The sequence below is a fragment of the Amphibalanus amphitrite genome, unplaced genomic scaffold (genome assembly GCF_019059575.1).
Source record: "Amphibalanus amphitrite isolate SeventyFive unplaced genomic scaffold, NRLGWU_Aamphi_draft 000023F_arrow, whole genome shotgun sequence".
Classification (NCBI taxonomy): Eukaryota; Metazoa; Arthropoda; class Thecostraca; order Balanomorpha; family Balanidae; genus Amphibalanus; species Amphibalanus amphitrite.
Genome location: NW_024881519.1, coordinates 589,902 through 605,466, shown reverse-complemented (window position 1 = coordinate 605,466; position 15,565 = coordinate 589,902). Strand labels below are relative to the sequence as shown.

General features: G+C 50.2%; 1 protein-coding gene across 1 annotated transcript in view; it reads right to left on the bottom strand.

The window, feature by feature from the left end:
• LOC122392460 (eukaryotic translation initiation factor 4E transporter-like) overlaps nt 1–15,565 on the bottom strand; it is a 309,584-nt gene that overhangs the window by 177,386 nt on the left and 116,633 nt on the right. Inside the window, exon 7 of the mRNA XM_043387322.1 lies at nt 1,936–2,202. Coding sequence (XP_043243257.1) covers nt 1,936–2,202 — 267 coding nt within the window. The remainder of the gene's footprint in view (nt 1–1,935; nt 2,203–15,565) is intronic.

The window sequence follows — 15,565 nt, the reverse complement described above, 5'->3', positions numbered from 1 at the left end:
TTGCATATCAGTCGATCCGCAACGTCGAGCCGAATACATCTAAGGCGTTTTCAGCGCCCTAGCACCTCTCTAACTGTTACTGTTAGCGAAAAACTGTTAGATTCTGTTCGTGACCCGTGATGACCTCGGGGACATAACGAGGGGTCACAGTTGCCATTTTCCGGTTCAGTGTGTCAATTTTACCTATATACCTATATCTCGATGTTTGAGAGTGTCCAGAATAGCGTTCGTGCAAAACAGACGCTTTTGAATTTTCTCCCATTTACCCCGTTTACATGAGTCATTCAGCCTAAACGGAAATATCCGATTAGCCAGGGAACGGAAAAATGCGTTTCGGTGGCCCCGTTTACATAAGCCTTATCGGAAAAATCCGTTCCGGAACGGAAAATTCCCTTTACGCCGGCAGCCCGAAAAATACGGATATTTTGCGCATGTTTACATGTCTGGCGCAGCTCCTATCAAGCATTGTTTGTGCTTGTTTTAGGCTTAATTTACTTGATTCTTAAAAGTTTTGTGTGTAGAATTGGAAATAATCATGGCACAAGCCATTATTTTACTTGTGTGCTGTAAAAGAAGTGTGATTAACTGTCAGAAAGCAAGTAAACAATTGAGGTCTTGGACAACATTGAAGAGCACATCTATATTAAAAGTCTTTTTGGTTTCAGAAAAAGGCTAAGACAGCTCATAATAGTCATAGCTCATCATGATGGACCTCCAGTAAGTTGACAAAATGAAAATGCATGAAAGGATGTGCAGGATGGTGCCACACATCAGAAAACATTGGTATGAAAGTGGGTGGTGCGGGATTGTGTATACATTTTTGGTTGACACATTTGAAGCACTTGAATAGGTATTCCAGCATTTTATTTTCATTTTTTGCTTTTAGCTGCTCAGTTCTTCAAAGACAGGGGTCACATCAGTACTAGGTGAATTGTGTAGTAGATGTGACCTGTATGTGCATTGCTTGACTGTCGGGTGCAACACAGTATCCATCACTTCCATGTGTTTTAGTCATAACAGAAATTACATCTACTCACCACTAAACTTTAAGACGCTATCAGTGCAATTTTTCAAAATGCATACATAGAATAATCCACTCTCAATCACACCAGGTAAGATGTGAAGGCTGAAGATGAAGCCAGAGTGGTATGTGGTTTGGTAGGCTGGTAGGCTTCCGCAGTTCCCGAGTTAAGGCATGACGAGCTCTTTTGGAACCTTTCGCGTCGCACGTGGCACGTGCTGTAACAGGTACTCATAAGTGTTATCAACAGCACAGTTTAGGGTAGAAAGGGTGCAACCCCTCAAGACCGCTCATCAAACAGTCAACCCGTTTTGGAGATACATGTCGACAAAAGTCATTACGGCGGTCAGTCGGGCCGAAAAGTTCAATTTTCCCAGCTTCTATTACGTTCCGTAACGAGTATGGTGGACGCTGCCAGTTTACGGGGACTGGTTGCCACATTTCAACTTCGTCTACAAAAGTCGCAATGCTTGGGAAATCTTGAGAAATTTCCATCTCATTACGTCCGTAACGGTTACGACTTGCGGCATCATTACGGATCCGGTGTGAACCACGCATTACTTGTTAACTGGCGGCCAGAGCCCAAATCGTGAAAAAGCCAAAATGTTGATAATTTCTTCTTTGGCCTGACCTGTGGCGTCATCAGTGAGTTTGAGGTCAATAAAATTAAGTTTCACTCAACAGTTTTCCAGGGCTATAAAAAGCCATTTAAATTTCGACGGCTCTACATAGCCTGCCCCCCCCCCCCCCACCGATTAATGGAAAATGCCGCAGTCATTCACGGGTTTAAAGGGTAAAAAATGGCGCCAATTCGTACCTTATAAACTACAAGTCGCCGGCTAATAGCAACAAAACCAGTAACTGCGCAGGCAGAGCGGCCGTCGGCGGACCGCTGAATGAGAGAGCTGGCTCACCGTTGATAATATTGCCGACCAGCTGGTGGTGCAGGCTGGAGCGCGGTTGTTGGTCGGGAGCGGCGGCGGCGGCTGCCGGAGGCGACTGGCGCCGGAACCAGCGACTGAAGCCGACACTGGCGGCCGCTCCGCCCACCGCCGACGGCCCGGGCAGTGCGTCCATGTCGCAGCGCAGGATGGCGTCCAGGTCGAGGTGCGCGCCGGGGGCGCCGTGGTGCTGAATGGTCGACTGGATGGCCGGGTCGTCCAGGAAAGGCCCGCCTCCACCTGCGGCAGCCACCACAGGGGCACTGACCAGTGACGGCCGCCTGCCTAGTGGCCACCCACAGCGCCGGCAGCACAGCGGACTTGTCTTTTTGACTCGCCTATGTACACCGCAGGGTTTTCATCACACAGATTGCATGTGATTTTGTACAGGGTGTCCGGAAATAATATGCCCCTCCATCGGCCCGCCGCCATAATAAATAAACAAAGAGCCCCCGGGTCATGGTTTATTTACCCATTTATCCCCTGCCCTATCCTACCCATTCCCTCATCCGCTTTGGCATTCCATAGATCAAAATGTCTAGTATCCGCGCTGATGTTCAGCCACACCTTTCACAGGTTCCTCTAAAGTCTGTTTTCTGTGGGAGCGGGTTCAATTTTGCTGAGCTCCTCCTTCATGATTACCCCATAGGTTTTCGATTGGGATTAGGACAGAGGATTCGATTTGACTTCATACTTCATTCCAGCGTTCACCATAACCCGTGCTTCACCAAAGCACGGGACTTTGTCGCGTGCTTTGGTCGTGAATGTAGCCAAAATGTTTTGCTTTGATATTAGTATCTGGAGCAGCTTTACAGTACACCATCAGATGATCTCCCCGAAATCAGTTATGATGAGATCAGTGCTGCTATACTTACTCCTGACGACTTGCTTAAAAATGGCAAGACCCCAAGCTGAAGCGGTCTATCCCCTGATCATCTCCTTCATCTGGATGGCGATATTAAGCAAATATTGGTGCAATTATTTCACACCTTTGTTAGCTATGCTTGTGTTCCACAGAGTTTGATGCATTCAATTATCGTACCCTTAGTAAAAAATAAGGCCGGTGATTTGGATGATAAGTCGAACTGTCGAGCCATTGGCCTCTCAACGAGTGTATACAAAGTACTGGAACTAAAGGGTGATTTTTTATACAGGGCAAAAGTGAAGAGGAATGGTGGTCCCAGAAAACATATCAACTGCCAGAAAATTCATATTTTTTGTAATAAGCATATTCTGACATTTCATCTGCACAGAAACGTTCGAGTTTGAGCTCCGTTTAGGCTTACAGAGCGTGCTTGAAATGAGCACCGTTTTAATGCGCGCGAGCCTGAGCTCTTCTTTTAATGTGCTGCGTTGCTCGGATGACAGCGTACCCGCTAAGCTCACTATGGCAGAATGAGTTCCAATAAGTCTCTAAAAGCTCCTGAAAACAAAATGACAAACAATTCTCTTTCACGTGAATATATTTTTTCGCGTTTGTTATATGTTTCGTTATCTCTCGGTTAAAAAACTTTTTGCCCTGTAAAAAAAATAACCCTGTAGTTCTACATGAAAGGCTAGCACCATACCTCCACACGAGCGACGCACAGTTTATTAACGGACAGGGGCGTAACTTTATATCTCTTTGGGGGGGGGCTTGAGCCCCCTGTGCTGAACTGAGCCCCCCCCCCTGGGAAGCTTAGAGCCCCCCCCCCCCTTGACTAATTTTTAATTCTTAACAAAACACACACAACTGGGGCATTCCACGATAGATCGTACCAGGCCCGTCACCCTCATCTCAGATTTTAATTAAAATCAGTCCTAGGGGTAATCATATGCCCCAAAGACGCCTGGCAAAACATCAGACTTCTCAGATCAAAACTTTTTTAGTTATATTGCATTACATTGTTTTAACTTCGGTTTGTAACGGTGAGTTTGATGGCCTATAACTCAAGAACGGGTTGAGCAACCAACAAACGGTAAACAACACTAAGCTTGCGATGAATCAAAAATTAAATATTACTTTTTAAAATTCCAAAGAAAAATTTTGATTGTTGAACAAAAACCTTATCTTTTCATTTGCCTCTAATGACTTTTGGGACCAAACTTTTTCAAATTTTTATTTTTTTTCAAAATAAACTTCATGTATTGTAAATCGACATGCAAAAAATTAGAAAGGTGTTCTTTCTATAGGTTCCTCATTTTCCCGCAAACAAAATGGGTTTCGGAGGGGTTGATACGACCCCAGCACGCCGTTTTGCTTCTAATAGAGCTAGAGCCTCGCGGAAAAAACGAGCGTGTGTGCCGTTACAAGTTGCAGCGATTGGTACCCGATTTTAAGGTCTCAGGTTAGCCGGTAGCGTCTGAGGTCAGGTCAAGTGACTGAAGTTACGGGTTCGGTTTTAAGTAAATAACTTCGCAAAAAATGGCCGCAGAGCCGCGATTTTGGCATCATTGTGTTCGCCTAGCTCAGGTGCGTCGAATGGTATACTTTTTGTTAGGGTGAGGTCAACTTAAGTAATTGGCCTCGGGTCAAGGTCAGGTCAGAGCTCCTCAGTTCACGAAGCTGAGCAAAGGGTATCATATGGCATATCATTCGATTCGGAAGGTCTTCCCGAGTTCATTGGTGGCTTTCCCGACTCTCTAGCTCAATTCGATCGGGAGTTATTGACGAAAAACTCGTACAAGCCTAGTGACGTCATGAATGACGTCACGCAAGGTTAACAATGCAAAAGTGGAGCACTGGACTTTGCAAGGAGTGCATGAAATCACGATACCATGCACGTGAGATAGTTTTATATCATTCTCGGCGCCAAAATAACAGTTTTTTATATTTCCCAATTGAATTATAACAGTGATCTCACGTGACCAACCTGACCTCATGTGACCTTCAAAAATTCACAGATATACAAGTTGTGAGACCTCTGGAGGACACCATGTATGCGTCCTGTAATTTTCATCTCGGACAGCTATGGTCATTGGCGTCCAAAACAATGTAAGAACCAAACAGCCTTTTTCACTCTCGTGCTTATAGGAATGAGGGTTGGATGAGCCCTCTTTTCATTTTTTTTCCAGATGACTCAGACTTCAATTGAAATTTCAGTAGCCCATGTGGTCACTAGGCAGCTTTACCACGCCATTTGTAAGCTCCCCTCCCGAAATCACTATTCGAGACCGTTATTGTGACGAAAAATAAATACATTTATAGAAAGAACACCTTTCTAATTTTTTGCATACTTCTTAAACAATGAGCCAAATATTTTTTTAAAGAAATAAAAATTCAAAAAAAAAATGGTCCTTAAGTCCAAAAAAATACAAATGAAAGAAAACTCCGTGACCATGGCCGTGTCCTCTCCGTGGCCGAGTGGATAAAAGCGCCGGAATTCGACGCTTAGCCGGAAGTGAGAGCCCGGTTCAAGCCCCGGTGCGGGCGGCCACATTTAGCTCCTACGTGTAATGGCGTGCGTGTCTGTGGCAGGGGCCGCACAGAGGCCAGGTAACGTGAGTGAGCGGAGGGGACCGTGTCCAGTCGTGAGGGCACGTTAAACGTTCGGACAAATTTCTGCCATGCAACTGGAATTGCGCGATCGGGTGGTGGGGTCAGGGTCAGCACAAGCTATCCTTAGTGCGGGCTCTGATTCCTCAAATCCGCCCATTCAGCCATTCGGACTAAATTAAAAAAAAAAACTAGATATGTCATGTATCCATAGAAGCGTATTTTTCGAAATTTCAAAAAAAAAACATATTAATATCTGTTTCATTGCAAGTTCAATGTTATATAACATTTGGCATTTGAATAATCCGTCTTAGAGTTATAGCCCGCCAAACATAGCGCTGCAAAGCAAGATCCAAAACATGTTATACACTATAACTCAAAACTATTCATCTGATAAGCCTGAAATTGTTACAGGAAGATTCAGAGCCCCTGATTACCCCTAAGACCAATTCTCGTTAAATTCCGAGAGATGAGGGTGTCAAATTGGAAAAATGTGGTACGATCTATCGTGGAATGCCCCAACTAGCAAAACACTGACATCCAATTTCCCCATTTTCCATCATATACATGAGTTTCCAGGTTGGGGGATGATCGATCAAACACCCTTAGACCCTCGCCCGTATAGGGGGGAAGGGGTCGAACAGACCCCCCTCGGTTTTTTTTCGCGAATAACTCGCGTAAAAAGCGTCCGATCGCAACGAAACTTTAATTACCCTCGCGTTATTCAATTTTACACCTACCCTGTAAATTTCTTGACCCTGACTCAAATGACCTTTGTCCTATGACCTACTTTTTGAGACCATTGTTTAGTCGGAATCGCGATTCGGCGTATGTCGGCTCGCATTAGCCGCGCGTTTACAGTCTTTTCGTGGTTTCAAGCGTTCAAACACGTGATATGATGTTGCCCCCAGGCATTAGGGTGGGTGTGAAGGTCACCTGAAGATCAGGTCAGGTCACTGACCTTTTATGACCTCGGTTCACTTTTTCGAGTTTTACATGTTTCTAGGCTAGTTTTTGGAGCTGAATTCGAAATAGGCAACCATATGAATATTTACGAAGCAGTTTTGGTGCCTTACTAACATGTTACGAAGCTGTCAGAGGCGGTTGACACCTACTACGAATACCTACCCGGTAGGACCCCTACTGGTTGACCTGACCTGACCTGAACTAAATGCATGAAGACATCATCTGTGATCAAAACTAACTTGATAGTCGCGATCAGCACCCCGAAAAAGCACATAGCAGCCACACTTTACGACGTTCTAACAGGTCCCGAGTTTCCCGACGATTGGATCATTGACCTGACCTGGAAGGTCAACCAATGACCTAGAACCTTAAAATTGGGTATCATCGGCTTCCTCTCGTCACGGGCAGCACGCTCGTTTTTTTCGCAAACTAACTCGATCAAGGGCGAAACGGCAAGGGGGATCCAACGGACCCCCCCCCCCCCTTATACGTTCGCGGCTGGAAAAACACCAATACGGGCGAGGGTTAACATGATTTACATGACCACACGGAGATCTGTGCGGCGTATTCGGAGGATGTCCTGAAGGTGAACCGTCATGAGCTTGTGTCAGAGTTCATGGCTTGCCCCGCAATGGAAGAACCTCTTCTTGCAGCCGAAAAATCCCAACCGGTGAACGTGCTGAGCGGCCTTTGATATGATGTGTATATAGCAGCACATCATTAGCCTTTCTCATAAAGCTTTGTCTAGTAAAAAGTAATAGTAAAAAGCACGATTTTACTGTTGACCAGTAAAATTATGTTTCATAAAGCAAAAATTACTTTTACCTAGAGTTGCAAATTTACTAGACTACTATAGCGCAGTTTTACTGGTGACCAGTAGGAAGATTCTGGGTTGTGTTTTATAAGAGCACGTGCCGTAGTAAAAAAGTCGAATGACGTTTGCTTTCGTGCTGTCAATTTCACCCTTGCTCTACATTGCAGTAAAACAGCTTACGAGTTTTGCTTTTAGCTTTAATTGTACTTTATGTCTTAATGCATGTCCTGAGTTTTCGGCATAAGCCTATGTTTGATGCGGTGTCCGATATAACATGGAATGCCCCCTAGGCATTTCTCGTTTCGAAAAGATTCCCCTGGGCCCTGTAGAAGAATGCCAAGAATGAAGCCACCTTTTTTTCTACTCCGCCACCCATGATCAGGTGACCAGGGCCCTGTCGCGGCAGCTGACCGGACCCGTCGCAGTCGGACACACAGCGCATCCGGCCGTCACTGTATTCCGAAAACCACTGACTCCGGCCGCCCGGCTCGCGGCCGACCCGAGCACCACGTGACCGGCCCAGGCCAAGGTCACCTGAAAGGCGCCGCATCAACAGGCGCGCCCTCGACAGGCCCAATCTCACCAAGTGCAGTAAACTCGTTTGGGGTTGCGGTAAGTTACCGCACCGAAATAACCCCAAGCAAATAATCCAATCTCACCAACCCAAACTGCCCCATGCTGTAATTTACCGCATTTTGTGCAAATCCTGCAAAAGAACCCCATTTTTCGACGCTTCGGATTGGTAGAAAAGCTGCTAATCACGCCGGCGCCATATAAAGAACGCAATTGTTTTGTCGCCATGGCAACGAGAGCGTGTTTCTTCTTTCCAAGCAGCACCTCAGTTTCCAAGACTCACGGGCGACATCTACATGCTGTTTTGGGTACTGCAAATAGGAAGCATAGGTGGCGCAGGCTGCAATAAAAATAATCTTAAAAAAGAAACTTATTTCTTTTCTTTCTTATAAAGTTCTTATTACATCTTTAATTGTTGATTCTTGCTCACAATAAGTATAAAATTTAGAGATTACGGCACAAATGTCTGCAGTAATTTTTGTCCGACATTTGGGGGCAATCAGCTGATTGTTTGGTTTGTTTACTTGCTTTCGGGCCGTGAGCAGCTGCGCACATGAAGAATTTGCAGTAAAACCGAAGCTATCCCATGTGTTATGATTCAAACATTAAAAAGCCAAAATCATTTTTTCTCATGTCTTATATTGCCTTTACTTGCAAATAACTACTCATATGCTAGATTCTACATGATTCTATTCAAAGTTCCGAATCCACCTCCCGAAATTCTCCCTTTTTACTTGCTTCGACAAAAATACACAAATCACGAGAATGCAAATCCTCGCGCTTATTCCGGCAGGGAGCTGTCGTTCGCAACGACATCCTCCCCCTCCCAAGGGCTGACGACACGAGGAACGAGGTGGCAGCTCCCTCAGACAGTGTCCTCCTCCAGCACACAGATCCGTCGCACCGGGCGGTGCACTTCACCGCCGTGAACCCGCACGCGGGCAGAGCGCACACGACCGTCCGGACCTGGCATCACCTCCACCACGCGACCGAGTGGCCACCGACCGCGTGGCATGTTCTCCTCCACCAGTAGGACCAGGTCTCCACGGGCCAGATTTCTTGTCTCACGAGTCCACTTCTGGCGGCAGATCAGACTGGGTACATACTCTCTCAACCAGCGGGCCCAGAACTGATCCGCCAGCGCCTGTGTCTGACGCCAGAGCCGCCGGCTGGACGTGTCTCTGTCGCTGAAGACACCCGGTGGAAGACAGACGGTCCGGTATCCCAGCAGCAGGTGGTTGGGTGTGAGCGCCTCCAGGCCATCATCCTCAGAGGACACGTAGGTCAGCGGTCGGCTGTTCACCACGGCTTCAGCCTCCGTGATGACAGTGTGTAGGACTTCGTCAGTGACAATCAGCTTTCCGAGAACGGTGCGGAGTGCCCTCTTCACCGTTCCTATCATCCTCTCCCAGATGCCGCCCATGTCCGCTGCCCCCGGCGGATTGAAGCGCCAGATGATGTCAGCCTGAGACAGTTGGTCGCTGATGTCTTGTTGGTTCCACTCGTGGATCAGCCGGCGGAGCTCTCTCTCGCCAGCTCGCAGATTCGTGCCGTTGTCGCTGTAGATCACTTCAGGCTTGCCTCTCCTCGCGATGAACCTCCGAAGTGCCATGAGGAAGCTGTCCGTAGATAGAGACTCTGCTACTTCGAGATGGACGGCTCGGGTAGTTAGACATGTTATCAGCAGACAGTATCTCTTCTGCTGCATGCTGCGCCGACCCGACCTGGTGACCAGAGGCCCGAAGAAGTCAATCCCAACTGAGCTGAAACTGCGACGGGTGTCAAATCTCGAGTCCGGGAGATCGGCCATGAGCGGCTGGCATGGCTTGGCCCGTCGACGGCGACAGACTACGCAGGCGCGCACGACCTTCTTCACTGTTTGTCTTGCCCTCGGGATCCAGTATTGCTGACGGAGCTCGTTCAGGACGTGATCTGTCCCGGCGTGCATCAGCCGCTCGTGAGTGGCTGCGATCAGCAGTGACGTCACACCGGCTTCTCTTGGTAAGATGAGTGGATGGCACGCCGTCTCTGATAGCGGAGCACGGTCCAGGCGGCCTCCGACACGTAGCAGGCCATCTTGACCCAGCTGCGGAGACAGAGGCAGTAGGCTACTGCTGCTGTCTATGGGAGCTCCTCTTCTCAGCGCAGCCAACTCCCGACCAAATTCCTTGCGTTGCAGCAGGCGAATGATAGCGGCATCTGCTTCTCGGAGCTCAGGTGTCGACAGGGGGCCGGAGCCGCGCCTACCAGTCGTGCGTGCGGCCGCCAGATTCTTGCAGAATCGGAGCATCCAACCCACCGTGCGCCGGTACCGGTTCCAACTAGAGAAGCGGCTGGGGTCCGGTAACACTTCAGACGTTGTCTCGCTCCCATAACTCACGCTCAGAACCGTCTTCACCTCAGGATCTTCTTCTGCGACTGACCGTGGTAGAGGATCCTCCGGCCACATCTTCTCAGGCTGCCATAGGAAGTCGGGCCCATGGATCCAGCGGCAGTCTTCAGTCATCTCGGATGCCACCAGTCCACGAGTGCAGTCATCGGCTGGGTTTTCTTCTCCGGGTACGAATCGCCACTGGGACGGTTCGGAAACACTCCGGATCTCTGCGACACGATTCGCAATAAATGTGTGGAATCGCCGGCTGGTGTTGAAAATGTAGCCAAGCACGACTCGGCTATCGCTCCAGTAAATTGTCTCGTGGATGTCCAGTGTGAGCTCTAGTCTCACACAGCAGGCCAGCCGTACAGCCATGACAGCCGCCTGTGTCTCCAGTCTCACAATGGAGAGTTTCTTCAGGGGGGCGACCCGGCATCTGCTCATAACCAAGGAGCAATGCACCAGTCCATCTGGGTACACTGTTCGAAGGAATGCTACCGCACCAAATGCCTTTTCCGAGGCATCACCGAACACGTGGAGCTGTGTCTGACGTGGCCTTTCTTCTAGTCTTCCGTACCATCTTGGCACCGTGACCGCTGAGACTCGTGACAGTTCGGTGAGCCATGCAGTCCATCGCCGATATTCATCTGCGTCGAGCTGCTCGTCCCAGTCACGCTGAACAGACCAGAGGTCTTGAAGGAGCAGCTTCGCCAGCAGCGTGAATGGAGAGAGCAGGCCAATGGGATCATAGATCGAAGCCACCACACGTAAAACTGAGCGTTTTGTCTCTGCATCTTCAGTAACTATTGGCGGCTGGCTTACAGACAGCTTGTCTCGCTCTGCGTCCCACATGACGCCCAGCACCTTCTCCGTCGGCAGCGGCCCTCGCAAGTCAGTCGCACTTGACACCCGGTCGTCCGTCGGGATCCCGGCCAGCACCTCTCTGCTGTTACTCGGCCACTTCCGGAGGCAGAATCCGCCTTTAGAGACCAGCGCTGATACTTCAGAAACCATTTCCTTCGCTGCCCAGATGTCCTTCTCTGACGTCGCCAGATCATCCATGTAGAAGTTGTCTCGGACGGTGGCCGCTGCGGCTAGGCCTGCCGCTGATTCAGAACACTTCTCCTCTGCTGTCTTGTTCAGCACATAGCTGGCTGAGGCTGGAGACGAGCGCGCACCAAAAATCACCCGATCCATCTGATAAATGTCTGGGGGTCGGTGCACCTCCAGACCTCGCCAGACGAACCTCAGCGCCGGCTGGTCCTCTGCCCTCACTGCCACTTGTAGGAACATCTTCTCGATATCTGCATTCAAGGCCACTGGTTCCTGTCGGAATCTCATGAGTACCGCTGGGATGGTTAGCAGGTAGTCTGGCCCTGTGAGCAGGTTTTCGTTCAGAGAGGTGCCACCGTACTTAGCCGCGGCATCGAAGACGACTCTGATCTTCCCTGGTTTGTTCTGGCTCGTGACGGCATGGTGAGGGAGATGCCAGCATCGATCGTGAGACTGACGCCGCTCCTCTTCAGACAGTTTCCGCGCGTAGCCCTTTTCTATGTACTCCTGCATGACCTTCTGATAGGCGTCAGCCTTTTCTGGCGCTCTCTTCAGTCCTCTCTCTGTGTTCTCTAGCCGACGCAGTGCCATTCCATAGTTATCTGGCAAGATGATACCGTCAGAGCGCCACAGCAGCCCGGTCTCATAACGGTCACCTCTCCAACGGGTCGTTCCTTCCAGTATCCGTTCAGCCTCCAGATCATCGGCCGAACGGGGAGCCTTGAAGTCAAATCTAGTCCCGTATGCTTCAGTTGACCACCAGTCTTCCATCATCTCTGACAGCGAGTCCCGATCTGAACGCTCGGTCCAATGTGGAGAACCTCTCGAGCACCGACCGGTAGCAGCTGCTGCACATTTCCCGTCAAACACCAGCCAAGGTGCGTTCTTATGGCCGTCGGCTGGCCTGGAGGGCCGACACGCACCTCCTTCTGCAGCATGGCCTCCAACACATTCGCACCGAGCAACAGCTCCACGGGCCGGCCATTTGTGTCCGGGATCGAGATCCCTGCCAGATGCTTCCAGTTGTGCTTTTCCCTCCAGTCGATCCTCTGCGGACGCAAGTTGAGTTTCTTGACGAAAAAAACTTCTGGCACCGTCAGGCGCTCTTCTCCGTCAGCCGCAGCAACTGGTGAAACCGTGAGTGTGGTCCGAACAGACATCCGTTTCTCGCCAGTTTCTTCCACATTGTTGAGACGCAGCTCTTCTGGCTCACCGGTAATCCCCAATCGCCGCAGCACGTCTTCTGTGCAGAGAGAGGTGTCGGCGCCGGAGTCCAAGAGAGCGCATGTGTCAACATACGCGCCATCATCTCCATGCACCCGTACCGGCACGACCTGAAGCAGTGTTGACACGCGGCTGCTCACAGGCGCTGAATTGGTAGCGAGCACCCTGCGCGGGTCTTCCACGTCCACTTCTTCCAGCTTGCTCACCGCCGATGCCGGTGAATGGAGCAGACTGTGATGCCGCCCGCGGCAGCCATCCTTCCCGCACAGCGACTTCTTGCGACATTGGTGAGCCCAGTGACCCTCGCCGAGGCATCTGAAACAGCGCTTGCTGGCACGAACCACCTGAAATCTCTCGTCCGCCGTCATGGCTCGAAACTGTTCACACTCGTCCAGTCGATGTGCCCCTCTCTGGCAGATTACGCACACTGCTGCAGGTGTGGCTGCGTCCTGAGTAGCCAGCGTAGTTCGCTGAAGCTCACCGCTGCTCACTGCCGGGGGGCGTCGAGTCGTCCGTGCTGATCCTCCCGTCTCCCTTCCTTGACTGGGTCTCCGGTAGTAGCGCGCGGCGCCCAGCTCTGGGAGGGCGCGCCGACCCGCGAGCACTACTCCTCGCAACCACTCATCCAGATCTGACAGGGTCGACACGCTGTGACCAAGTTCCAGTTCTGCTTGTCCCCACTGCCACGCCAGATTCATTGGCAGTTTTGCTACCACTTGGCGCAGGTTGGTCGTGGCCGCGAGATCAGCGTCGAAGCGGTAGGTGGTCAGGGTGCAAACAGCCGCGTGAAGCGAACGGGAGAGCTGAGTGAGCCCCGCAAGGTCATTGGGTCTCACGGGAAGGGATTGCAGTACACTCCCCAGAGTCTGCTGCACTACCGCTGCTGGGTCTCCAAATTGTTGTTCCAGCTCTCGGAGCGCCTCTTCATAGAGTGCACCATCGCACAGCAGCCCCCTCACTGCCTCTCTTGCCTCTCCAGTGAGGCAAGACTGCAAGTGCGTTAGACGCTCCGTATCGGTCAGAGTACCGTTGTCGTGTACCAGTGCCTTAAAAAGACCACTCCATCTAGGCCAGTCTAGCGGAGAGCCGTCAAATTTCTCCAGAGATATCCTAGGGAGTGCTGCTGTTGTTTCTCGGTGTTCGACCCGTCCGCCGGGAAGGGCCGTTATCCAGCTCCGGGTGCGATTCTGTGGGTCTTCGGAGACTCGTCGGAGCCTCGCAGCAGGCTCCCTGCGCGGCGAGTCACCGCCGGCAGGTTCCCGCTCCTCTACAGCTGGAGCCACAAGACCGCTCCCGGTGCCATTGCCGTCCCGGAAGTCCTCCACATCCTCTCTTGTCCCTTGAGAAATTGCATCGTCATCCTCCACGAGCTGCAACTCTATGGCATCCACCTCAGCTGCGTCAGCAGCTTGACGTGCATTTGCTCGTGCTTGCTCTAATGTTGACTGGATTTGGGCTTCTTCCGCAGCGGCTGCTGCTGCCGCCGCTGCTGCCGCTGCTGCCGACGCGGCCTGTCGGGCCGCAGCAGCCCGCTCCACATCTTCCAGAGCCCGTTGGGCTTGAGCGGCCTTCACTTGTGAAACCCGTGCTCTTCTACGCACAGAACTCTGAGTCGATGTGCCCGACCCTGCTACACTTCTCGTTTTCAAACTGGTTTGTGATTTGGACGACATGTTACGTTACGTTAGTGATAATCAAGTTTACTTTACTGGCCTGATCCGGCCCGGAGGACCAAAATGTTATGATTCAAACATTAAAAAGCCAAAATCATTTTTTCTCATGTCTTATATTGCCTTTACTTGCAAATAACTACTCATATGCTAGATTCTACATGATTCTATTCAAAGTTCCGAATCCACCTCCCGAAATTCTCCCTTTTTACTTGCTTCGACAAAAATACACAAATCACGAGAATGCAAATCCTCGCGCTTATTCCGGCAGGGAGCTGTCGTTCGCAACGACACCATGGGGTTATTTCGATGCGGTAACATAAAAAATTACGGCAGTGCAGTGGTGAGATTCGTTTTGGGGTAGGTTACCGCAAAATGAGTTTACCGCACTTGGTGAGATTGGGCCCAGGAGTGCCCCCGCCCCCAAACCCAGCGACTAGCAGAACCTTACGTTAACACCAGATAAAATAAACTGATAAGTCGCGGCACTCCCTGCTAAGAAAGGAAATAAAACTAAAAAAGCAAACGAGAGAAGGGGTAGCGGGTTTAGGCGGAGACAAGAACAGAATGCGAAAGTAGCCACTGCTGAAACCAGACAGATGACTGTTCTCTACTACGATACCGAAAGCAACTTTCACTCAGAAGCGCATGCATTCATCTAGAGTAGAAAAAAAAATCGCTCATTCACACGTCATGCAAACATACGTGGGGATTCGCTCTGGTCAAAATTCGGCCGGTCAATGCTGAGGGCAGAAAAGCCTTTCCAGCTAAACGAAGCTTGTTGCTAGACAGGCTCCTTGCTCCAGCGCCAGAGTTATTCATGGTGACGATGATGAAAATAATTTCGAAGAAACGTGATTTACTTGCAATTAGTGCAGTTTTGAGGCAAATGCATTTGAAATTAAGTTGCAATGAAAGGATAGCGAGACTTCCAGAGGAAATTTTCGCAAAGCTTACATGTTTTGTATGAAGTATGCTTTGACGTATCTTTCCAGCTGAGATTTAGATATCTGATTAATGGTTGTTATAGAGAATTGGGATGCAACGACATTATTCTAGACACGCGGTCCTATCCATGATGCTATTTGTGCACGATAACGTTTTGCCGAGCAGTGGCGGATCCAGGATTTTCACTGGGGAGGGGCTGCAGGTCATAATTGGGCGCCACGCCCCGGATGGGCGCCATAGTCGCATCGTATTGGCGCTGAAATATTGGCGCCCAGTGGCCCTGACAAGAGGCGCCCAGGATCAGTATGTACAGTGACACCACACGATTGGAAATATCGGTGCGAAGCGTACTGAAACGACGTTATTCGACTGATTTTTGCATCCTAGTCCTAGTATGCGGCACTCCGATGAGTTGCGAATTGAAAATTGGCGCCACTGCGCCTTCGGCGTAGTGGCGCCAGTTTTCCTCGGGTGGGGGCTGCCAGCCCCCGCAGCCCCCCCCCCCT